A 25312-nucleotide genomic window follows, 5' to 3' on the forward strand; every position below is an offset into this window, starting at 1 on the left:
GCAGATCCGCTGTCGGTATAGGGGAGCTGGAAGGTGTGAGATCAGGGATAAGCCGGCTTGTGCAAAGAACCTTGGGGTGTGGCGGCTCCTCTCCAGGGAGTAGGACCCTGAAGCCCTGTGTCTAAGCGATCCGAACTCCCACTAGGGAGCCCCGTGTCCCCTTCATCTAAGCGGTCCGAACTCAAGAAGAGTCAAAAGATGCCCGCTCGCTCCGAAGTGGTGCGGGCCTCCGGGGCGCCCAGCCCGGAGTTTCCGGGCGCTGCGATCGCGTACGATATGCAGGGCAGTAGGACCCAGGGGCCGGGTGACTGCCTGCAGAAGGAGGGGGCGGAAGCCGGGGCGGTTTGGGGGAGGTCTCTGGCTTTTTTTGGCGAGGCAGGGGCGCCCTCCGGAAGCTTTTCCAACTTTCCAGAAGTTTCTCGGGACGGGCGGGAGGTGGGGTGGGGGAACGCCATATATAGATCTGGAGCGCGGGGGCGCGGCGGAGAGTGGAATCCGTTCGCGGCTCCAGTGTGACACTGTGACTGCGGTCCCAGCGCCAGCCCAGCCCGGCCAGGTGAGGGGCGGGGGCGGCCGGGGGAGTTTTCTACGGGGGCTCAAGGGAATGAGAGGGGAGAGCGGCCCGGGCGAGGGTTTAGGGGCCAACAAGAGCCACAGACTGAGCCCGCAGACTGGAGTCCCTGGCACTTTTGGGGGCAGCTGGAGGGTTGGAGATGGAGACTAGATGGTAACGGCGGAGAGAGCCTGAGGGCGACCGCAGAGATGGAGCCGGGATGGGCAGTCGGGACACTCACAGGGCCCGGAGAAAGTGCAGGGTTCCCCAGAAGTGTGGGGCAGGAGTGGTGGTGGCCAGGAGGGAACAGGCCAGTTAGGGGCCACGATGCTGAGGCTCCTCTCTCTGCAGGATCAGGGAGGGAGGATCCGGGTCTGCAGTTCCTTCCAGCAATAACAGGGAGGCCAGGCTGGCTTTGCATGTCCCTGTGCCTCCAGTTGTGGGTTGAGGCCCAAAGGACAGTGGACCAGTCTCCTCACAGGCTTGATGGGGGGTATCTGAGCCTCCTGAGGAAGGGTAGTGGGGAGAGGAGGTGAAATAACCTGGACTTTTCCTGGGGGCTGTCTTGGCTTTTGGGGTCCCCACGGTTTGGGAGGAGTCACCCACCGCGGCTCCATTTCTGATCAGCAGGCTGTATGCCTAGGTGATGGCAACTAAAAGAGGGACTTGGCTAGCACCAGTCTCCCCCACCTCCCTCCAAAAAGAGGCTGAAGAGGTGACCAGGACTGCATCCCCCCAGAGAAGGGAGGACGGACAGGGATGGAGGGGGCTCCCTAGAAGGCTTTTGGTCACCCGCTCTAATTCTGTCCGCCGCCACCTGGTTCCTGGAGTCACTGCAGCGTTAAGGTCACTTCAAAGGCCGGGGTTCCCTGCCCCCAGCTTAGGGACATTCCTGAGGTGACTTGAGTGGAGGGAGAAGAATGAAACCGGCTTCCAGCATGGCCAGAAAGCCTGGCTCCGCCTCTTCCAGGGTTTCCGGCTGGTCCCCCTGGTCTGCAGGGCCCGGATGGAGGCCTCGGGAAAATCTGGGGGCTTTGGTTCTCTGGAAGTCTCTGGCTGGGACCACACCCTTCTGCCCTCAGACAGTTCATCTGCCCATCCCCCCTTCCTGAGGCCTCCTGGTCCCCTCCTTTTGTCTCTGGGCACTGGGATTCCCAGCAGAAATGTTTTTTTTAAAACTGGCTGTAACTGGACACTGAATCCAGCCCTCTGGAGGGGCTCTGTGGGAGCTTCTGGGAGGTGGGAGCCCTGTGCTAGGAAGCCCGACCCCTACTGATCCCTGACGGACGGAGGTGGCTCCCTGCCCCTCTCTGGCCTCAGTTTCTCCCACTGTGCAGTGAAGTGGATGACCTCCGAGGTCCTCCAGATCTGGAGCTGGTTGTGCCTGCCTTCTGCCAGGGGCAGAATAAATGGGGGTCCCTTAGCGGGGTTGGGCCTTCCAGGCCTGTCCTCACCACCACCCAGCTCTGCCCTACCCCATCCTCCTCACTCTTCTGCTTTCTTTCAGAATGAAAAAGGCAGGCCTTGACCTCCCCCTGAGGCAGTTTCAAGGTACTTTAGACCTCCTCAAGTGTGTGAGACCCTTTCTGGTGCTCCCATCCCTCCCGCAATCTGCTTCCCTTCCCTCTACTTAAAAAACCTGGAATCCGGTCTCCTTCCGGCTATCTGTGGGCACAGGCCTTGGTTCTGTGATTGTGTATTTTTCTTTGTGGGACCATAAATCATCTAACCTTGGCCTCAGGGCTGCGATTTCTCTGTGGCAACAGGGGCTGGGCTGTGGGAGGCTGGCTTGCTTGCAGTGACTTGCCTTCCTCCGTTCCTGCCACTGGGTTAACAGCCCTTCACCCTTGCCGCACATCTCCCTGCAGAGTCTGATGTTGCAGGCTCGAAGCTAGGGCCAGAAAGTCTCCATGGCACCCCACCCCCTGGGACCTGAACCCAGGCCTCCGGCTTCCCAGGCTGGAAGCCCCCCTCTGCAGGCGGGTGGAGATAATTCAGTTTCCAGCCTGCCACGTCACCCGGAGCCGGCAGTAGGAACAGGAGCGCAGCTATGTGGCTGCCTGAGGAATCCCAAACTAGTCATTTGGAGCTTTCTTGAAAAGCCCCTCCCAGCCCTTTGAGGTTCTGGTTGGCTGAGGGTGGGGGCTGTCAAGATAGTGCCTGCCACGTGGCAGGACTGTGAACTGGGCTCCTAGATTATTTCTCTGGGGGATGCTGGTGACCTCTGCAGAGGTCCAAGCTCTGGCATCCGCTGTTTGGACTAAAGGCGGCCTTTGAATAGGATGATCGTATGCCTGTTGTCTTGGCATAATAATTGGTAGTATTTCCATTTTACTGTCTTAAGTGTCCAAGTGTCCTTGTTTGTACAATAATTATATAGGCCCTCTGCCTTTGAGGCTCCAGGCCTGGTGGGAGGAAGGTGACCTGGGCCCAGAGATATTCTTTAGGGTAAAACTGTCTTACCTCTGCAATCCCTACTTTAGGCTACAGTTTTCTTTGGTAGCTTCTCCCAGGCACCTGTGGGTCTTGGTGGCCTTCCCTCTGTCCCAGATACTGAGGGTCGTTCACCAGGATTCTGAGTTTGCCACCTTGAGGACCATGAGTGGGGATCTGCCAGCGCAGTGGGATCCCAGCTTCTACCACGGTTCCTTCCAGCCCTTGTCTTTGCCGTCATCTCGTCTTCCTTTGTGCTGCCTGAAGGACAGGCGGAAATGACCTCAAAGCGGGGCGAGTGTGGAAATAAGTCCACGTGGAGACTGTCCTGATGGGAGGCCCCAGAGAGGGGAGAGGGGCTTGTCGTAGGGGACTTTGGGATAGCTGTGGTTTGAGGATGGCAGTCTTGAAGCCACAGTGTAGATGGGCATGTGTGGCGATCACTGCCAGATGGGAACGGGAGGGCAGAATGGAATCTGAGTAGCCTCTGCTTCCTGGGAGACTGAACACACATCTGGCCACCAGCCTCTGGTGAACAGGAGGGGGTGTCAGTGTTCTGAGCTGTGACGTGCCCTGGCCCTTAATATCCTTCCTCTCAGGAAACCTACCCCACCTCCCATCCCCCTCCTGCTTTTGTCCTGGGGATTTCCCATCTACTCGAGGGGCGGTGGGCAGGCATGTCCTGCCAAGACAGAGGCCTGGGCATGGAGACCATGACCCTTACAACTTGGAAAATGGGAGCCCGAGACTTAGTGAGGGGTGGACACACACGCACACATGCACATTTTCAGACTCAAGGTCACCCTTTGGGGCAGCAGAGTAGAGTATCTGGGTTCTCTCATTTAATCAGTGAACCTACTGGTGACTCATTAACATCCCAGCACAGAAGGGAAGGCGTAGGGGAGGAACACTGCACCTCTGCCCACATGACATCCTCTGTCCAGGGCCCTGAGTTTCATGCAGAGCCTCAGCTCGTCTACTACTTTCCCCCGCCTACTGGAAAAGGGTCCCAGGGTTGTAAGAGATCTGAGCTAACCTTCAGCAAACTGAAGAGCCTTCGTTTGGCCAAGTGGCCCTAGTTTCTGTTCATTCAGGAATAGCTGAGGCCTGTTGCGTGCTGGGCACAGGGGACTATAAAGGGGAGCCGGACGGGCTGTGTGTCTTGCCCTCCTTGGAGGACACAGACCTCTAGGTCTGTGATGGAAACAATAGGTAACAGACACATGAGTGTAAATGTTAAATTCAGTGTAAGAAATAAATAGGGCTGAGGTGGCTATTTGCTTGCTTTAGATGAGGAGTCGAAGGCCTCTGAGAGATCCGGCAGATGGAGACCCCAGTTTGGGCAACCTGGAGTTAGGTCTGGGCTCCCCAGAGCTCTGGACCCTCCCGCTCCCATCTCCAGGGGACTCGGCAGCAGCCAGAAGGGTGGGGATGGGTGCAGGGGAAGAACTGGGGCTTCAGGAGTGCCCTCTCTCTGCCACCCTCATAGGCCCTCCTCGGTGCTCACAACCCACCTCCCAGCCATGCGTGCCCTCCTGCTCATCAGCACCATCTGCCTCCTGGCCAGGGCCCTGGCCGCTGAGGTGAAGAAACCTGCGGCTGCAGCAGCTCCGGGCACCGCTGAGAAGCTGAGCCCCAAGGCGGCCACGCTGGCTGAGCGCAGCGCCGGCCTGGCCTTCAGCCTATACCAGGCCATGGCCAAGGACCAGGCGGTGGAGAACATCCTGCTGTCACCCGTGGTGGTGGCCTCGTCCCTGGGGCTCGTGTCGCTGGGCGGCAAGGCGGCCACGGCATCGCAGGCCAAGGCGGTGCTGAGCGCCGAGCAGCTGCGCGACGACGAGGTGCACGCGGGCCTGGGCGAGCTGCTGCGCTCGCTCAGCAACAGCACGGCGCGCAACGTCACCTGGAAGCTGGGCAGCCGCCTGTACGGGCCCAGCTCCGTGAGCTTCGCAGAGGACTTCGTGCGCAGCAGCAAGCAGCACTACAACTGTGAGCACTCCAAGATCAACTTCCGCGACAAGCGGAGCGCCCTGCAGTCCATCAACGAGTGGGCGGCGCAGACCACAGACGGCAAGCTGCCCGAAGTCACCAAGGACGTGGAGCGCACCGATGGCGCGCTGCTGGTCAATGCCATGTTCTTCAAGCGTGAGTCCAGTGGGGCGGGGCAGGGTGGGACGGGGTCTCCTCTCCCCGAGGCCCCGCCCCCGGCAAGTCTGATCAATCAGTATTTCCGTGCCAAGCACCAGTCTTCATTAACAACAACTCGTGGACATGGAGGGAGGCAGTTATTGAACTCTTAATATATGACAAACTAGGTTTAGCGAGGTGTAGTGTTGTATCTGGGGCTTCCCTGGTAGCCCAGCTGGTAAAGAATTTGCCTGCAATGCAGAAGACTTCGCTTGGATTACTAAGTCAGGAAGATCCCCTGCAGAAGGGATAGGCTACCCATTCCAGTATTCTTGGGCTTTTCTGGTGGTTCAGATAGTAAGGAACAATGCGAGAGACCTGGCTTCGATCCCTGGGTCAGGAAGATCCCCTGGAGGAGGGCATGACAACCCACTCCAGTATTCCTGTCTGGAGAATCCTGGTGGACACAGGAGCCTGGCAGGCTACAGTCCATGGGGTCGCAGAGTTGGACACGACTGAGCGACTAAGCACAGCACAGCACAGTGTTGTGTCTAAAGGAATGGGACACAGATACAAGCCCAGCTGAAGGACTCCACAGGATGTGTTTCAGCACATCAGAGTGCTGTTGATTGTCTTGGAATTAAATTCAGTAATCATTTCTGCCTCAGTAATGAGCTGGCTCCACGCCTGTGATCATGCCTAATGCTCAAAGCAACTTTGAGGGTAGGAGGTGTTACCTCCATTTCATAGGTGATAAAACAGGCTCAGCTAGGAGGAGAGAACCCAGACTCATGTCCAAGTGCATCTTGAATTGAAGACTTGATTCAGGCTTAATGTGGACTTCTGAGTACCTATATGGATAGCGCTGTTACTCTTACAGGCTGCTGTGAGGATGAGGTGCCCCTGTTTGACAAATGAGGGGACCAAGATAGGAGCGGTGAAAGGTCTTGCAGCCAGTTGGTGACTGAGACTGAATTTGAACACAGGTCTGGATGTGACACTGGTCAGGACTCAGGCCACTGTCACATATGCAAGGTTTTTGGGGTCATGTTTTTTGGTCACAGGGACAGGGCTTGCAGACAAGAATTAAAAGCAATCTTGGGGCACAGACCTCAGCTGGCAGGGGGTGTGGGGAGTCCAGCTCAGCACATGTTGCCCAAATGCCTGGCAGGGGTCAGGGCAGAGGCAGACATGGCAGTGGCTGGACTGAGGGTCCTCCTTTTGGAGGTATTTCCTGTCATGTGGAAACTGCCAGGCCCTGACTATGTGTAGAGAGCCGTGTCTTCAGGCAGCATGTCCCCATTCCTAAAGCAAGAGCATGTACTCTAGGGGACTGGGTGCACAGCGAGGAGGTGGGCTGCAGCCGAGCCCCAAAGACTGGAGTGAAGGCCTGTGGCAGGGGTAAATCATCCTGGATATTGAGTTGGGAGAATGTCTTAACAGGGTAAGGGGAGCAGCGCATCTGTTTCTCATCTTGTGTTCTACTTCCTGCTACAGCGCACTGGGACGAGAGATTCCACCACAAGATGGTGGACAACCGAGGCTTCATGGTGACCCGTTCCTATACCGTGGGTGTCACCATGATGCACCGGACAGGTAGGTGCCTTGCAGAGTAGGGTGGGGCGGGTGGGTGGGCGATGTGGGGGCCCGAGGGTGCTTAGGGCCTGGCCCGCCCTCATCCCACAGCATGTCCAGTACCCTTTCGGCTTTTCTCCTAGGTCTCTACAACTACTATGATGACGAGAAGGAGAAGCTGCAGATGGTGGAGATGCCGCTGGCGCACAAGCTGTCCAGCCTCATCATCATCATGCCCCACCACGTGGAGCCCCTTGAGCGCCTGGAAAAGCTGCTGACCAAAGAGCAGCTGAAGGTCTGGATGGGCAAGATGCAGAAGAAGGCTGTGGCCATCTCCCTGCCCAAGGGAGTTGTGGAGGTGACCCACGACTTACAGGTGAGGGGAGGCCCAGCTCAGGGGCCTGCAGGGCTTAGAGTTGGTGGGGGATGGTCTGTCACCAGCTCAACGGGTCTGTCCTGAGCCCTCTGGGTGTCCAGGCAGTAATGGGCTGTGCTGAGGGAGGGGGGCATGGTCCCTGCCTTTGGGAAGATGGTGACAACATCAATACTTAAGTATAATTGAGCACCTGCTGTGTGCCAGGCACACTTCCTAAGCACTCTGCATGTGTTAAATTCTTAATCCTCAACACCGTATTAGGTAGGACGATCAGCCTTATCTTACAGATGAGGAAAATGAGGCTCAGAAAAGTTAAATAACTTATCCAGAGTCATACAGTCACTAACTCAGACATTTAGCACCAAGCCGTGTCCTTAATCTTACGCTGCGCTGCCTCTCAAAACAAGGTGTAGGCACACCTCATTTTATCGTGCTTTTCTTTATTGCAATTTTCTTTTTTTTTACAAATTTTTGAAGATGTATGGCAACTCTACATCAAGCAAGTCTGGCTCTACTTTTCCAACAGTGTTTGCTCACTTCATGTCTCTGGGTCCCATTTTGGTAATTCTCGCAATTACCAAACCCTCCACCAGCAAAAGATTATAGCTCCCTAAAGACTCAGATGATGGTTAGCATTTTTAGCAATAAAATATTTTTAATTAAGGTACATAATTGTTTTAAGAGATAATGCTGTTGCAGACTTAATAGACTACAGTATAGTGCAAACATAACATTTATATACATTGGGAAAGCAAAACAATTGTGTGACTCACTTTATTGCAGTATTTATTGTGGTGGTCTGGAACCAAACCCGCAATGTCTCTAGGGTATGCCTCCACTATTCAAGCTGGAGGATTGTTCCCCGTGCACTAGTAAGACTAATAATAGCTTTCAGCTCTGAGTCACTTGGCTGGAAACTCAACCAACCTGCTAAGCATCATTTCCCCCTCATGACCACCCTGGGTGGTGGGCAGCAGCTCAGGGAGAAGCAGTGACTTGCTCAGGTTACCCTGGCTAGTAAGTGCTGGGGCTACAGTTCTCAGGTGAAGACTCAGGGTGGCCTTTTTGTCAATCAGGAGAGTTTTTTTTTTTTTCTGTTCAAAAGGGAAAACTTTCATCTCATTCCTCCCTTAGGTTCCAGAAATGGTTCTGTAGGTGATCCCTTGCCTGCAGAATTGATTCAGACTTGCTGCTGAGGGAGTGTGGAGGAGAAAGCTTGAGATGAGATGGGGCTTAGACTCCAAGCTGGAGACTAGTAGAACTTGTGTGGTCTGTATGGTAGATAGCATGAGGTTTCCAGAGAGAAGCCACACCCGTCTCCCTCCTGGGCTTGTCCTGACACTCCCCCAGCCTGTTCTGCAGTTGCTATCACCTGACTCCTCTTCTTTCTCCCGTGTTTTCCTGGCACCCTGGGTGGACACACTATCTACTACCCTACAGTAGATTGAGGTGGAAAATTCCAAGTGGGTAATTTGTGCAAAGTCATGGGGACTGGAATAGCTGGGCCTCGAATTCCTGTCTCGGGACAACCGGACTCTCAGGCCCCTAAGTATCAGGCTGGTTTGGCCATGCTGGGGAAGTGCACTGTCCTCCAGAACCTTGGGCCCTGAGGGCTGCTGTTCACTCAGCCGACAGTTCTTTACCACCGCCTCTTCTGCACTGAGAGCAGGGTGAGCCCCGAACATGGGCCCTGCCTTTAGGGAGCACTGAGCCAGTGGGGGAGACGACAGGACCACACACTGATAGAGCGAGGCCAGGGGTGCGTGGCTCCAGTCTTGTGGGGCTGGGAAGGCTCCCCAGAAGACGTGGTGTCTAAAGGACCTTACAGAGACAGGGTAGACACAAAGATGCTCTTGAGGAGGCAGTTTCAGGGAAGCTGTTGAATGGAGAGCAGAGTGGTACATGCTAGGGGGTGAAACTGTGATGAAAGCACAGTTCCTAGGAGAGAGCTTGTCCTTGGCTTCCAGGGGCTGTGCAGAGCCTTGGAGAGAGAGAGAGAGAGAGTATATGTGTTTTAACTTTTGAAATACTATGGAAATACATTAACATATATTAAAAATAGATTAAGGAACCCTCATGTATCCATCACTCAACATCAACTATCACACCCATCAGATTATCTTGAAGCAAATCCCAGCCTTCATATCACCCTGGAAAAGTTTTAAACCCCCGAGTGATGTGGTCAGAGCTTTCTTAGGTCAGTCTTTTCTCGAACGTGAGTGTGTCAAGAATTACCTGGAGAGTTGGTTAAGAAGGGTTCCTGGTCCACCCGCAGACACGGTGATTCAGAGGCTCTGGGCTGGATCAGGAAACATGCGTTTCATATAAGCCCCCAGGGGAGGCCGATGCTGGCTGTCTACCACTCATACCACAGGTCAGGATTGCTCGGCGGGTCCGGGCGTATATTCTGCCTTTTCCCCCTGAGTCTTGGTTTCCTCATCTGTGAAGTGGTGATTGGAAGCTGTTGCAGGGCTGTCATGAATTAGGAAAGTGGTTTGCCGTTTCCATACCATGTCTGGCACACAGAAGGTGGCCAGGGAGTGGTAACTTCTGCTCAGAGAAGAGGAGAGACAGTGGGTGGTGTGGGTGGCGGGTAAGGGTCTAGGAACTTTGCCTACCATGGCCTCACCATCATCCACCTGGTTCTACAGAAACACTTGGCTGGGCTGGGTCTGACCGAGGCCATCGACAAGAACAAGGCAGACCTGTCTCGCATGTCGGGCAAGAAGGACCTATACCTGGCCAGCGTGTTCCACGCCACTGCCTTCGAGTGGGACACGGATGGCAACCCCTTCGACCAGGACATCTACGGGCGTGAGGAGCTGCGCAGCCCCAAGCTCTTCTACGCTGACCACCCCTTCATCTTCCTGGTTCGAGACACCCAGAGCGGCTCTCTGCTGTTCATCGGGCGCCTAGTCCGGCCCAAGGGCGACAAGATGCGAGACGAGTTGTAGGGCCCCAGGGTGGGTGTGGATGGCGGGGGGCAGTGGGAGGCTCCTGAGACACATGGGTGCTATGGGGGTGGGGGAGCTGAGGTGCCAACCTTGGATAGTCTGGGGTGGGGGTGGGAAAACAGGGGGCTTCCTATGTGTCTGAGCAGCCCTTCCCGGCCTGGATTCACTCTGCTTGGACACGGTCCCCCAGGTGTCATGATGCTGAGCCCAGAGACCCCGTGTCCCATGGGAGCTGGGCGGTAGTCGTCGAGCCCCGCTCTCAGTCCTGGGATCCAGCCTGCCTCAATCAGTGTTCATATTTATAGCCCAGTGCTTTCTCATCTGTGAGATGGAATTGAGCTGGGGATTCAGCCAAGCCCTCATGGAATGGGGGCCCTCTTCCTGACATGACCACCACCTCAGCCCCCTCCCAATCTTCTCCTAACTTCCCTCATCTATAAAACTAGGTGCTGCAGCCCCTGGGACAGGTACTCCCACAGTGAGTCTGACCCCAGAGAGGGGGTTGAGAAATAGCTCATGGAGGGGGGTGGGTTTGGGCAGACTCCGGTCAGGCATCATGGGGATGAACATTGTTTTTTCCTTTTATAGATTTTCAAAAATGGGGAGGAAAGTGGGGAAATGAGCCTTTGTTGCTGTCAAACCAAGAACTTATTTGTACAATTTTTTTTTTTTTTCAATAAAACTTTTCCAGTGAAATTTTGTTGGATCATGGAAGGTGACTGGATCAGAGGTTACCATGTCATTCTTCCCTGGGGACAAGGGCTCCTTCTGTTAAGCCCTGTTGGCTACTAACAGTCCTTGTCAGGCCTCCAAATCCTGGCAGATAACTGGAGATAATACTGTGTGGCAGGCCCACTGTGTGCTGACTCCGGGAATTGTGGCTCTGACTGCCCTGGAGAGGTGGAGGCTGCAGGGCCAGAATGACAGCACTGGGCCTGGAGCCCAGGGCTTTGCTGTCCTGCTGGCTTCAGGATCCCAGTCTTCAGCCCCGAGTCTTTCCTTTCAATCTGACCTCATCCACATCCAGGGCCAGAGGGCCACAAGCTCAGGCTCCCTGACTGGGCAGGACTTGGTGAAGAAGGAGCTTGTAGGGTCCTTGCTCTGTACTTGGATTTGGAGCAGGAGCCGAGGAGAGTCCTGATACACACACATTGGTTACCTCTTCTGAGCCTTGGGGCTCCTGACATCACAGCTCAGGGAGGAAGAGGACAAGTGGGATGCACAGGACAGAAGATCAGTGGCCAGCGAGGCAGAGGAGCAGAGGAAACTGGGTTCATGGCCCATCTCTGCTGCTTGCTGGCTGTGTGACTCTGGGCAGCTTACTACCTTGCTCTGGGCACCTCTCCCATTTGCTTTTGCCAACAACTCTGCCCTGGGTGGTGTTGGTCTCAAAAGGGAGTCCCTGCCTGACTGGGCAACCTAGGTGGAGTCCTCCAAGAAGTGAATGGGCTGCAGAAGGGCCAGCCGATTCATTCTTATTATTACCATAATGCCACGGCTGCTCAGAGCTCCAGGGCTGTTCTATGTTATGGACTCAGTAAATTAGATCTCTGCCCTCAAAAGGTCTCATCTAGAAGTGGAGATGTAGAGACAGTGACAAGCACGCTCAGTACTCACGGTGTTCCAGACATGCCGTGCTTATTCTCCTGCATCAGGGCCTTTGCACTAGTTCTTTCTGGAAAATGATTTTTCTAGATCTTTGCAAGACTCCTTTTTTTTGGTCATCCAGAAATCAGCCTAAATGTCTACTCCACAAAGCATTCTGTAACCTCACTATATAAGCAGCTTCAATTGTTAGTCAGTTATTGTTCAATCACTCAGTTGTGTCCAACGCTTTGCGACCCCATGGATTGTGGCACGCCAGGCTTCTCTGTCCTTCACCATCTCCTGGAGCTTGCTCAGACTCATCCATTGAGTCGGTGATGCCATCCAACTATCTCGTCCTCTGTTGTCGCCTTCTGCCCTCAATCTTTGCCAGCATCAGGGTCTTTTCAAATGAATCAGTTCTTTGCATCAGGTGGCCAAAGTATTTGAAACTTCTGCCTCAGCATCAGTCCCTCCGATGAATATTCAGGATTAATTTCCTTTAGGATTGACTGGTTTGATCTTGCAGTCCAAGGGGCTCTCAAGAGTCTTCTCCAGCACCACAGTTCAAAAGCATCAATTCTTCGTCGCTCAGGCTACTTTAGGGTCCAAGTCTCACATCCATACATGACCACTGGAAAAACCATAGCTTCGACTAGATGGACCTTTTATCGGTAAAGTAATGTCTCTGCTTTTTAATATGCTGTCTAGATTTGTCATAGCTTTTCTCCCGAGAGCAAACATCTTTTAATTTCATGGCTGCAGTCACCATCTGCAGTGATTTTGGAGCCCAAGAAACTAAAGTCTATGTTACTTACTTTGTTTTCTTGTTTTACTGGCTCAGTGCTCCTAAATTTTCTACCTATTGACACATTCACGGTCTGTCCCCACTACTAGAATGGAAGCTCCATGAGAATACGGACCATGTCTTGTTAATCTTCTTTACGTCCTGCACCCAAATTCAGCGTCTCACACACACACATAAGACACTCGACACATGTGTTAGTAAGGGAAAGATCTGTGTTAGAAGGGCACCAGGGCTTTGGGAATCCAGAGGAAGAAGCCATGACTGCCATGGGGAGATGAAGGGAGATCCCAGGAGGAAGTGACATGGGATAAGTAGGCCTTGAAGGGTAAGTAGGCATTTCTTGATCAGAATAATGATTTTAATAATACCAGCTGATCCTACCTCTGTATTTTGCTTCTACTATGTGCCAAACACCATGTCAGTCACAATATATATATTTTATCCCAGCCTCCTGACACCTTGGCTAGGTAGGGATTATTCCCATTTTATAGATGAGATAACCAAGGCCGAGAGAGATTAAGTGATCCATCCGAGGTTCCCCAGCCAGTGGGGTTGAGCTGGGAAATGTTCCTAGTCAATGAAGAGTTCTTCCTCCATGCCACATGGGAAGGGTTGGAGAGGAACTGGGCATATTTTAATAATAAAGGTGTATAACCTCACAGTCTCCATACGTTATCCCACTTAATCTGCATAATAGCCCAATTAGGTGGGAAGTCTTCGTAATCCCACAGGTATAGCTCAGAGATGGGGAGACTGGGCTAGAACTCAGGACTCCTGGACCCAAAGCTCAGCCTGCAACAGCGCCCCCAGCAGGTGGGCATGGGACAGTGAAGGAAGCCAGGGCTGAGTGTGGGGCTGCCCAGATGACACCAAGGGGGCCCTGAGGCCACCTGCCTCCGTCTGGGCACAGGTGGGAGGGTGGTGAGAGGCCTGTGCTCCCTCTTCACAGTGAGGGATGGCAGGGCAGGTGGCGGAGGTGGGTAGATAGGTCAGGGTTGGGCTGGGTTGAACCAGCCTTGTCAGTGCCCCTGATGGCCCATCACAGTCCCGTGTGGAGCTTTCTTGCCACCTTGAGGCCACTGAAGGGACCTCTCTGCTATTTCCACCACGATGCTTATTAAGTCTCAGAGAAATGATGACCCTGCTTCACTGTGTGGGTCCTGGGTGTGAGTGCAAGTGTGAGGAGATGGGGATTAACTTTCTACTGAGCACCAGCTGTGTGCCCAGCAATGGTGTGTATAATCTCATTTAATTCTTAGAGCCTCCCTCAGGGTGGCTGTTACTACTAACTTGGTAACCCCAAGTTATAGATGAGAAAACTGGGGCTTAGATGACCTGCCCAAGGCCACCTAGCAGGTCAGTGACAGATCCTGGCAAATATGGGAGTGCAGGTCTGCTGGCTGTGGAGGAGAGAGGTGGTCAATATACATGAGGTCCTGTGGTTTATAGGAGGGAGTCAGTAACCAATGGGATCCTATATAATCTTTACTCCAGTTTACGTACCTGGGGCTCATTATCCTGCATCTTATGAAGGAGGAAACAGATTCCAGCTAAAACCTCTTTGAAAGAGGGCCCTTGTCTGCCTGTGCCCTGCCATATCTCCAGACCCAGCACACTCCTGGCACATAGGAGGTGCCTAATAAATGCTCATTCAAAGGAAGTGATTCAGTGGGTCCTTTGGTGCTTAGTGGCAGAGACATTGGAGCCTGGCAGACCAGACTGGAAACCCAGCTCTGCCACTCCTAGCTGTGTGACCTTGGACCAGTTGCTTAACTTTTGTGAGTTTCAATTTCCTCACTAATAAGATGGGAATGATAACAGTACATACCTCACAGAGTCGTGGTGATAATGAAATGAGAATGAATTTGCCCAATAACCCATGGTACTTTGGCAATATGGGGCTGAGAAATACTAACTATTTATTAAGAAGAGACGGTAAGTAACTCAAGACCATACTGCAGAGATGGGATTTGAACTCAGATCTCTACCACTTTAAAGCCTGATTCTTTTTTTTTTTTTAATTAAAAATATTTATTTATTTGGCTACATTGGGTCTTAGTTGGGCAGGCAAGATCTTTAGGTGCAGCTCAAGAGCTTCTCTCTAGTTGTAGCATACAGGCTTAGTTGCCCTGCGGCATGTGGGATCTTAGTTCCCCAACCAGGGATCAAACCCCTGTCCCCCACTTTGGAAGGCAGATTCTTTACACCTGGACCACCAAGGAAGTCCCCTGAAGCCTGATTATTTCTATTATGCCGTATAGCCTGGGATCAGGCTGAGCTGAAGTGGTCAGTGGAGCCTCCCCAGAAGAAGAGGTGCTAGAGGTGGGTAGGAAAGGGAGGAAGAGGCATTCTGGAAAAGAGGCCCGGCATGAACAGAGATGTGGCCACCAGAAGGGCCGTGGGAGCTTGGGACACAGTGAGAGGCCTGGGGAGTGCGGGGCAGGGGAGTGGTGAGATGGAGGAAGGCCTGGCTGCCAGGCTCTGGGCTGAACTACTCAGAGAGGCTGGAAGGAGGGGCTGATGGGGAGGCCCCGAGGTCAGTGAATGGTTTATTCTTTTTCACTTTTTCAGTGAATGTTTTTGCAGGAACAGATCAGCTGGTTTTGCCTCTCCCACTCCTCCAATTTCCCTCCTCTCCCCAGAGCTTGACTTATGCCTCCCCTGGACTTCCCTCCCTCTCCCCTCTCTCCTGCGGCCTCTTCTGCCGGCATCATGCCTCCCTCACCTCTGCCCATGGATGCCCTACTCATCCTTCAAAGCCTGTCTCAAAGGTTACTGGCTCCCTGGAGACCCTCCCTGGGCCCTGTCAGAAGTCTGGCCATCTCTGCGCTCCCAGGGCCCTATAGAAGCCTCTCTGGGCAGCACACACCGAACATTCCCTCCAGATGCTCTTGGCGGGGGACGGTTTTTGGACCTTCACTAGCACTTGCTGTCACCTTTCTTCCTTCCTCTCTGTCATGGACATGTCTGCTCAGCTCCTCCACATGCCTACCTCCGGTGTCTCATTTCTAAGGGGAGTATACAGTCCACGTGTTTAGGCACGAGCTAACCCACCCGCTGTTTCAGCAAGAATTGGCAAGTGTTTTGACACTTCAAATACACCTACTGAGAAGTGGTCAGACTTTTCTTTTTTTTCCATGTCATTTCTCCATTAACCTAGTCTTGGCTTAAGCCAGAGATGACAAACTCAGCGGGGGAGGGGAGAAGAGGCCCGAGAGCAGGAGGGGAGTGCTAAGCTATGTTATATAACTTAACCAAGACGGGACTTTGATGCTGCAGTCAACAAATTACATTGTCAGTTTGTCAGTTGCATTCATGTCACTGCTAGATCTCGGGTGAAATTTAGGGCACCGATCTCAGGGTGGGAATTAGAGGCCATATGGGAGGATTTGCATGATTTAGAACACCCCTAGCTCCACTAAATCCCCGTGCAGCACAAGCTGCCTTCCCTGAAGACCTTGAAATGACCTTGTCTTGGAAGTTACCCTGCAAAGTGTTTCAGTTGTTTATTGCAGAGAAACAAACCACTCCACACTTAGTGGCTTAAAATGACAATTCGTTCTTTTTCACAGTGTTGTGGGTTGGCTGGGTGGTTATTCCACTGGTCTGGTCTGGGTTGGCTCCGGTGACTGCATCCACTAGATGCCGGGCTCAGCTGGAATGGCCGGGCGCTGAGCTTCTCTCTCATGTGGTCCTGCATCTCCATCTTCTTCCTGGCACAGTGGTGGCCTCAGGATTCTCAGATGATGAAGGCAGGAGCTAAGCCTCTGAGGCCTGAGCTCTGCAGCTTCAATCATGTTGCTTCCATCTCATTCTGTTTGTCAAAGCAAGACACCAAGCCAGCCAGGATTCAAGGCGTGAGGAAGAGACTCTACCTCTGGATGAAAGGAGCTGCAAAATATCGTGGGCATGATTTCAATCTACTCCCCAAGGGGCGGCCAACCCTCTTCATGTCCAAGCCCCATTGTCTCTAGTCCCATAACTGGATTTAGATGCTTTCCTGCCTCAGGGGACTAGTTCCAGAGTCAGATCGGGGAGGAAGAAGCATCCACATCAGAATTGCAAGGTTTTGCTAATTTATTAATATATCACCCAAAAGTCTGGATAATGTTTGTGGGGATGTTGTCTGTGGGTGCTCATCCTTGGACGGAGGAACATAATTTTCACTGGGGTGGACTATCGATGTGAGTATGTTTGCCTCCGATTCCAGAGTCAGTGTGCTAGTTTGAGCACCTAGGAGTGGTTTTCATTATTTGCTTAGTTGGTTGACAGAAACCTGGATTCAGCTGAGGTCTATGCTTGATATTGAAATGCCAGAATTCTTTGCTTTAACATAGAGGAAGGAATCCAGTGCTAAGGGAGGGAGCAATGTTGATGTGGTTTACCCTGTGTGATCCACTCACATACCCCCCAAGCCAAGTTCCACAGTCCCAACTTCCTCTTAGACAGCCTGGAGGAAATTCCCTTCACCAAGGCATGGAGAAACACGTCAGTGAGGGGAGCATCTTTGAAGCTGATGTAGTACTTTTCTCTGCAGGCTAGGGATGCTAGTGAGAGACACTGTCACAGAAACGGACTCCATAATTTTAGCGGAAATGATGGGATCCCAGGGGAGCAGAGCACACACAGCAGCACTTGGCCACCTGGGACAGCAGATGCCAAGTGATACACAGAAAAATCTAACCCACAGATGTCTTCAGCAAAGACTAATCGTTTAAGGGCCAAATAAGACCAAAGGGAATAAACAGGCAGCCTCTAAGTCCTCCTTAATCTGTGTAACAGAAACAACAAAGCAAAACCCTCCAGTCCTGCTAGCAAAAACCTGATCTGACCCATTATGAAAGAGAACTTTGGTCCCTCACCCAAAGCCCCTTGAAAGGAAGGGAGGCCAGTACCCTTCAGAGTGAGCCCTTCAACAGAACCCCAGATCCATACGGTAAATCTTCCTTTTAGCCTACCTTCCACAAAGGGTCCTAGACCATTTGCCAGAGAACTGTGCTCTGTGAAAGGAAAACACACAGGCTTTTCAGGATTAGCAGGACTTGAGTCTACCTAATGCTAATTCCTGAGAACACAGAACACCACTGTGTAGAGGTTCACATGTGTCGGGTGACAGCTGGAGTCTGACTTCAGTCCAGGCATGGTGCTTGGACTCATCCTGCCATTGCATTTTTAGTTTCAGGCAGTATAATTGGAATTTACAGCACACATGCTCCTGTAGACCTGTGGATAAGGGCCATTATGGTAGAAAGGGCCAAGTGGAAGCTTCTGGAACTTTTTCTTCTTACTGATCAATAACCCAAAGTAATGGTGCAAATCCAGGAAAATTACAGAAATTTGTGCCCTCATCAAAGACTTGAGTGATGCAAGCTACTTTCTATTGCATCTCGCTTGACTTACTTCTTCAGTCTGTGCAGAAGGCATAAGTCTTGGAGGATGAACAGGGAATTACCATAAGCTTACTCAGATGATGCCAAATAATGATTCCAGCAGCTCCCATTCTAGGTGCAGTCTTTGTTTTTAAGAATGAATAGGTGTAGTCTTTTTATGGGAGCAAATATACATATTTTTTGGTCATTTAATATGAAAACTATTTATCTGAAAAAGAATTTTATTTTAATCTTTCTCTATAGAAAATACCAGAAGCAGCTTTATTTTTCTTGGCAGGGGCAGCAATACAGCTTTCTCATCTTGTCTTGAAATTCCCCAAGTCTCTGATTCTCTGTTACAATGTAACCTGATCATCCTTCCATAACACAGACGCAGAATGTCTAGTACATTGATAACATCATGTTCCTAGGATTCAGAGAGTTAAATGTAGCAGATACTTTAAGATTAAAAAATGTGCTGATAATGGGAGATGAATCCCATAAGAACATAGGGGCCTGCCACCCGAGTGAAGTTTCTGGGTGTTCAGTGCTCTGGATCATGCCAGGAAAGAGATACTAGTTGGGGTTCTTTAGAGAAACAAAATGAATAGAAGACACAGCTATAGATAGATGTATATAGAGATAGAGAGATATAAGGAGATGTATTATAAGGAACTGGCTCACTGGATTATTGAAGCTGAAAAGTCCTGTGATCATCTGTCTGTAAGCTGGAGAGCTAGGAGTTCCAGTGGTATAGTTTCAGTTCAAGTTTGAAGGCCTGAAAAGCAGGAGAAGTGATGGTTAGTTCCAGTCTGAAGGTAGGAGAAGACCAACATTCCAGCTTGAAGATAGCCAGGCAGACAGCAATTGTTGCCTTACTCAGTCCTTTGTTCTATTTCAACAGATTAGATGAGATCCACCCATACTGGGAAGGGCAATCTGCTTTATTCCATCTATAAGTCTAATGTTAATCTCATTCTTTACAAACACACCTGGAATAATGTTTGACCAAATATCTTGGCATCCAGTGGCCTAGTAAAGTTAACATATAACATTATCACATCCTGCAAAGTAAAAGGAACTTGCTGTACTTTCTGCTTCCTAGTAGAAGTAAGAAAGAAGCATACTTGCTGGGTTTCCATGTATTTTGGTGGCAATATATGTCACATTTTGGAGTGCTGCTCTGATTCATTTCATTTACAGAGTAACCAGTAAGGTTGCCAGCTTCAAGTGGAGCATTGGAGAAGGAAATGGCAACCCACTCCAGTGTTCTTGCCTGGAGAATCCCAGGGACGGGGGAGCCTGGTGGGAGGCTGCACAGAGTCGGACATGACTGAAGCAACTTAGCAGCAGCAGCAGCAGAGCAAAAGAAGGCTTCCAGATGTCCAGGCTGAAGGGCAGGCAGCTCTTTCTCATAGCCTTGATGACTCAGCTGATGCAAAGTGATTCATGTGTTTGCAGCAGATGGGGATGAAGTCAGCCTGTGGCAAACCCTGAGAAAAGAACCGCAGTGGAGTGTCTAGGAGTCAGGAGCAAAGCCAGGCACTCCTTGGTAAACAATTTTCCTCCTTTTGAGGAAGAGCTCCTGGCTGGCTGCTGGGCCTGCTGAGAAAAAGTCCCTGTGTGGAGGTACCAACAGCTATGAAAAATTAATGACTGTCACACACAATCTTCTCTTTTCCCAAGAATACTTGGGTGTATGTGCCCAGTGATTGCTTACTGGAATATTGGTGAGTCCTGAGTCAGATATGAGAAAATCCTCTATTATTGGAATTGGGTTTCTTCTCCCTCCAGAGACTATGCAATTGCCAAGTTCACCAGTAATCTCCTTATGGTTGGTCCAATGGATACTTTAAAAAATCACTTTGGAAATATGGACAATTTCAAATGTGCATGAAAGTTGAGAGGATAGTGTAATGAACTTTCAAGTACCCATCACAAAACTTCAATAGTATTGACAGTTTCAACTTCAACTGTATTGACAACTTACCCATTTTGTTCAACGGATGTTTTTAATAATCTGTCTCATAGGGAAGCACTCATGTCTCTGATCCTGTTGACCTGTACTTCCTTGATGCTTTCTCCAAGGTGAATCTTTTCCAGTTCTCCTCTGACCTTGCTGCTGCTCCGTGGCATGCTCTGCTCAGAGCCTCCTTCCTCTCCTACCCCTGAAATGTTGGTGCTTCCCCAAACTCTGTCTTGGACCTTTCCCTCACTTTCCACACTCTCCCTGGGTAAATGCAGCCTTTCTCATGGCCTCACATAACTTCCCAGGGCTAGCGAAGCCCACATTTTAATGAGATCCCCATCTCTGCCTTCATCTCAGACTCCTGTTCCAGACTGAGACTACAATATCCAGAAGTCTCCTAGATACCTCTCTCCTTGTCTCAAAAGCATGTCCCACTCAACATGTACCAGACTGAGCTTGTCCTCCTGCTTAAACCTGCCGTTTCCTGTTTTCCTATTCATCTGTTCAACACACAGTTATTACATATCTATTGGGTGTGTAAGAAAGATTGGAAGATTCTGGAATAGGCAAAGAAATCACTGCTATAATAAAAAAAGATTGACAATAACAAGTGTTGACAAGAATGTGGAGAAGCTGGAATGTTCATATGTTGTAAGTGAGAATACACAATGGTTCAGCCCTTGCCCCCCAAGAATTAGTTCTAAGTCCATGGAGGATGTTAAACTGCATGAGCCTAGATGGAGAGGGGGTAAAAGTGTAGGTTTTGACAATGGCCTGACTTGGGAACAGGAGTGTTTAGAAAGGGTGGGGAGCTGGGGGTCTGGATTATGGGGCCTCTGAGGGATGTGGGTGGTGGCAGGAATATCTGGGGAACGATGTTAACACCACACAACCTGGGCAGGCTTAGGGAGCTCCCCAGCCAAGCATGGCTCAGGGGCATGGGGCCTGCAGTGCCCCTCTAGCTGGGTTGGGGCAGCCATCATGATAACCATCACGTGTCTTCCAAGAGGCCTAAGCCTCTTGGACCTAGGGAGGGGGGAGGCTTCAGGAAAGTGACTAAGATTAATTAGAGTTCCTGCCTACCCTGGCAGGGAGAGGAGGAGCTTCAACTAGATTTGATTTGATTTGTCAAAATAAGAAAATTCCTCCTTTCTTACATCCTGCGTGCCATCAGGTAATTCACATACAGATTTGCAAACTGTGATATGTGTGAGGTAAGAGGGGGTGGCCATAGAGATACACAAAAGAGGGCAGATTCATTATTTATTTAGCTGGCAGAGGGCATAGGTCTTAGTGGCAGACTGGAAGCAGAGGCTGGAAATGGATGCAATTTACCCCCCCAGGTTTCGGACTGAGACTGGGGTGCATTCCCCATCCCCTTCCTCTGGATGTCCATCCTCGCCGCCACAAAGACTGCGGAAGGTGCTGCTGGAATAGGACTTGGCCCTGTGATCTGCCCCGAATCCGCAAGCGCCGTCTCCTTGCTACTGAGAATGCCAAAAATGTGCTCCGGCGGTACCCGCCCTCGCACCCCCAGGTGTTAAGGGCGGGGATCACAGCGCGAGAGGAGTTAAATATCAGTCTTTCCTCAGATCAGCCACCAGGGGCTCCAGCGAGGCCTCCCCCCAGCTCCTAAAGGGCCCCTCGGACCCGCCTTCGGGTGGCGCGCGTCTGCGGGTCCCCAGGCTTCTCTAGGCAGCCTTCTCTACCCCAGGGCCAGACCCCGCGCCCCGAAGCTTTGGCAACTGGAACCGGGGCTGGCGGTGCGAGCTTAGAGTTTACAGCCCTGGGGCCACGTCCGATCCCCAGATTCGGAGCCTGGAGCCAGGTTCGAGGCTCTTGAGCGGAGACTGAGCATCTTCGTGCTCCGAGTCGCGGAACCCTGCAGGCTTCCAAAGCAGGGGCGCCGCCCTCTCTCAGGCAGCCGCGTCTGTGTGGGCGGGGTTGCTGGCTGCGGCCAGTCCGGGTCCTTAGTCTGGATTCGCCAGACAGCGAAGGGGAGAGACAGAGAAGGGTGGGGACAATGCGTGCAGGGGAGGGGCTGGGAAATGGCTGCCCCTGGGAAGAACGAGGTCAAGGACGAAGTCTGTATCTGAGAAGGGCTGAGCTCTAGTTAATTTCCCGCCTCTCCCTGCCCCAGCCCAGAACGCGGACCTTGAGCCCCGCCCTTTCACTAGGCCTTCTTCCAATGCAGTGGAGAGCTCGGCGTGATGCAGGTGAGGCGGCGGCCTGCAGCTCAACCCTGGGCTGGAGGTTTTCGGCCTCAGAATTTCCTCTTATCATCAGGACCATTCTACAGATGAGGAAACAAGTGGCTGGCGCTGGACTGGAGGTCGACCTGCTCCTAAGCGGAAGCTGCCAAATTCCACAGCTTCCTCTCCCTCACCTTTCGACTGAGTTGCACTCTCTCTCAGCTTTTGACGCTGGGCATCATCTCCGTATTGAATCACTCCTGGCACCACAGGCCCTGGTTTCTCCATACAGCTTTGGACGAGCACTTCCTCAGCTTCCTTTGTGCCTTTCTCTTCCTACCTTTAACAAGTCACCAGAGCCTCAGGCTGGGTCCACTTCTCTTTCCATTCTGACACTGTCCCTGAGGAAGCTTAGCAGGGGCCATGGGGGGCTGACTCCCAGATCTTGTTTCCAGGCAGCTCTCACTTCAGAGGGGGAGCCCTGGTAGCCTATGGCTTTCTGGACATTTTCCCCAGGTGAGATGTTGCCCATTCAGAGATAGCACCATCTGCCTGGCCCACGGAAATGTGTGTGACTTGGGACTGGGTGTGTGGGTCAGAGGGAGAGCTGAAAGGAGGAGGGGTGGTATCCATACACAATACTGCTTTAGCCTCAGTGTGGCCTTGTCTTGTCTGCAGGGCCCTATTAGAATTCATATAGCAGTAAACTTGTGATGGGCCAGGAAGAATCCTCATAATCGGTGTGTGTGGGTGTGTGTGTTTATAGAAGTGGCTGCTGCTTCTGCTGCTAAGTTGCTTCAGTCGTGTCCGACTCTGTGCGACCCCATAAGTGGCAGCCCACCAGGCTCCCCCGTCCCTGGGATTCTCCCAGCAAGAACACTGGAGTGGGTTGCCATTTCCTTCTCCAATGCATGAAAGTGAAAAGTGAAAGTGAGGTCGTTCAGTCATGTCTGATCTTAGCAACCCCATGTACTGCAGCCTACCAGGCTCCTCTGTCCATTGGATTTTTCAGGCAAGAGTACTGGAGTGGGGAGCCATTGCCTTCTCCATAGAAGTGGCTAGTGGGGGCAGAAAACCCTGGTGCTATTAGGAATAGAGTGAGGAGACAGGCTTGGGGTCAGTTGCTTAGAAAATCGGACCATTTGGAAATCATCAGTACTTCCTGTGATTTCTCTGTAAGAACCAACCTGTGCTCCTTTAAAAAGAGCCCTTTGGGATTTCCCTGGTGGTCCAGTGGTTAAGACTCAATGCATGGGGGCATGGGTTGGATCATGAAACTAAGATCCCACAAGCTACAGGATGCAACCAAAAAGAAAAAAAAGAAGAGACCTTTAAAGGGGTTAATGACCATAAGGGGTCTCAAAAGTCTTAAAGGGGTAGGAGTGTTCCTTGGGAGCCAGCTTTGTTGGAGGCAACAGTTGCTGCTTCCCCAAGGGTCCCAGGCCCCTGAGGACTTTGGTTCCTTTTTATTTGTTTTAAAAATATTCGTTTATTTGGCTGCATCAGGTCTTTGTTGTGGCAGGTAGGATCTTTCATTGTGGCATGCAGGCTCTAGAAGGCACTGGCTTAAGTGCCATGTGGGATCTTAGTTCCCTGACCAGGGGTCAAACCCATATCCCCTGCATTGGAAAGCAGATTCTTAACCGCTTGACCACCAGGGAAGTCCCAGGGCTTTGGGCTTTAAAGGGTAGGCTACTGTGACTTACACCAGTGGGATTCTAGCAGGAAGCACCTATGGGCAAGGTGGGCTTTAGCCTCCAGCAGCCCCCCAGCTTTTTTCCCAGTGATACACTCACAGCCTACAGGACTGGCTCCCCTCCACCCGACTTCCCCCCTGACATCCTGGGCTTCAGAAAACTGGTCACCCCTGCCTGCTCTCAGTTGTCTACTTCAGAGGCCTGCTACACTCCTTGGTCAATCCCTCATGCAAATCAGGTTTCTTTCATTCAAGGACTTCCAGAGGGGGGCTTACCTTGCCCGCCCACCCCTGCCCCGGCCACATCCATGATACCCCTTCCTACCTCTGCTGTCTGTACTTCATGGCTACTTTGTCTGAGAAGCTTTCCTGACTGCCCCTGCTAGACATTTTTTCTTCACTCTCCTCTCAAAGTCGGGCCTTTAGTTGGCCTAGGGCTTCATCTGACACCAGCTTTTATTGTCCGAAGTAGGACTTCTTTACCTCTGTGACCTCATGCCCAGCACGGAGTGAGTCACAAAGTGGGTGCTAAGGACAAGTCAAACTGCGTGCATGAATGAGTGGGGGATTTCAGGCACTGTTTGAGAAGTCCTGGCTGAGCTGTCCTGGATACTGAGTGAGGACTAGCAAATGCTAGGATCTGCTTCATGAGTGTCCTGGGACTCTTCTGATCGGAGGCCTAGTTTTCTCAAGAAGCACGACCTCTGGATGACCTTCGGGACCCTTGGCAAACAACTGTCATCCAGAATTAACCTGGGCCAGCTGGGCCCCTGTTCCCATTTTCCTCTGTAGGCTTCTGCTCTGAACAATCCAGGACTCAGCCTGCTGTGGTTTGATATCTGTTTGGTACCTAGGCTTTCATGGAACTTGACCTGTGAAATAATAGAAAATAGACGTGTTGGTCTCTGCCCCTGGTTCCTGGCACAGAGCTCTTAAAACTCTTGGAATTTCTTAGGTGATAGGTGTCTTTTGTTTTATTTTATTTAAAAATTTATTTATTCACGGCACTGGGTCTTCATTGTTGTGCACGGGTTTCCTCCAGTTGTGGCAAGTGAGGGCTATTCTCTGGTTGTGGTGTGTGGGTTTCTCATTGCAGTGGCTTTTCTTGTTGCGGAGCGTGGGCTCAGTAGTTGTGGAGTACAGGCTTAGTTGCCCCTCAGCATGTGGAATTTTCCCAAACCAGGGATCAAACCTATATCCCCTGTTTTGTCAGGCAGATTCTTAACTACTGGACCACCAGGGAAGTCCAGGAATGTCTTTTGTTTTAATGAGGAGACTCTTGGTGGTCTCCTGGATAGCTTCGGGATGGAAGCTGGTCGCCAGAAACACAAAGTCACAATTAGAAGCTTGGAATTTTCAGCCCCACCTTCCATCTGCTGGGAAGGGGAGAGGGGCTGGAGACAGAATTAATGTTCCATTATGCCAACATGATGAAGTTGTCATAAAAATCCCCAAAGTTTGAGGTTCGAAGATCTTCCAGGTTGCTGGAGTTACTGGGAGGGTGGTGTGCCTGGCCAGGGCATGGAGGCTGTGTCCCCCTTCCTCTATACATTACCCTATTCTTTTCTCCACCTTGGTGTGTTATTTATCCTTTTAGGATAAACCAGTAAACATAAATGTTTCCCTGAGTTCTGTGAGCCATTCTAGCAAACTATTGAACCCAAGCAGAGAGTTGT

The 25312-nt window shown here is 51.5% G+C and overlaps 1 protein-coding gene and 1 long non-coding RNA gene across 3 annotated transcripts; one reads left to right on the forward strand and one right to left on the reverse strand.

The window, feature by feature from the left end:
• The first annotated feature begins 478 nt into the window (after positions 1–478).
• On the forward strand, positions 479–10714 carry SERPINH1 (serpin family H member 1). Of its 2 annotated transcripts, XM_005216248.5 has the most exons (6): positions 479–556; positions 2061–2104; positions 4476–5131; positions 6611–6709; positions 6832–7064; positions 9716–10714. In XM_005216248.5, exons 3-6 carry the CDS (start codon positions 4510–4512, stop codon positions 10016–10018), a joined length of 1257 nt encoding a protein of 418 aa, XP_005216305.1. In that variant the 5' UTR covers positions 479–556; positions 2061–2104; positions 4476–4509; the 3' UTR covers positions 10019–10714. The 2 variants fall into 2 exon arrangements, with proteins under 2 accessions (XP_005216305.1, NP_001039528.1); NM_001046063.2 differs by lacking the exon at positions 2061–2104.
• A 5177-nt stretch (positions 10715–15891) lies between these two features.
• On the reverse strand, positions 15892–24109 carry LOC101905131 (uncharacterized). Its single transcript, XR_001501949.3, has 3 exons — positions 23962–24109; positions 18464–18557; positions 15892–16301 (listed from the first exon to the last, which is right to left on the reverse strand). It is a non-coding gene; the product is annotated as an uncharacterized lncRNA (long non-coding RNA).
• Positions 24110–25312: the final 1203 nt, after the last annotated feature.

Source organism: Bos taurus, chromosome 15 (assembly GCF_002263795.3).
Source record: "Bos taurus isolate L1 Dominette 01449 registration number 42190680 breed Hereford chromosome 15, ARS-UCD2.0, whole genome shotgun sequence".
NCBI classification, from domain to species: domain Eukaryota; kingdom Metazoa; phylum Chordata; class Mammalia; order Artiodactyla; family Bovidae; genus Bos; species Bos taurus.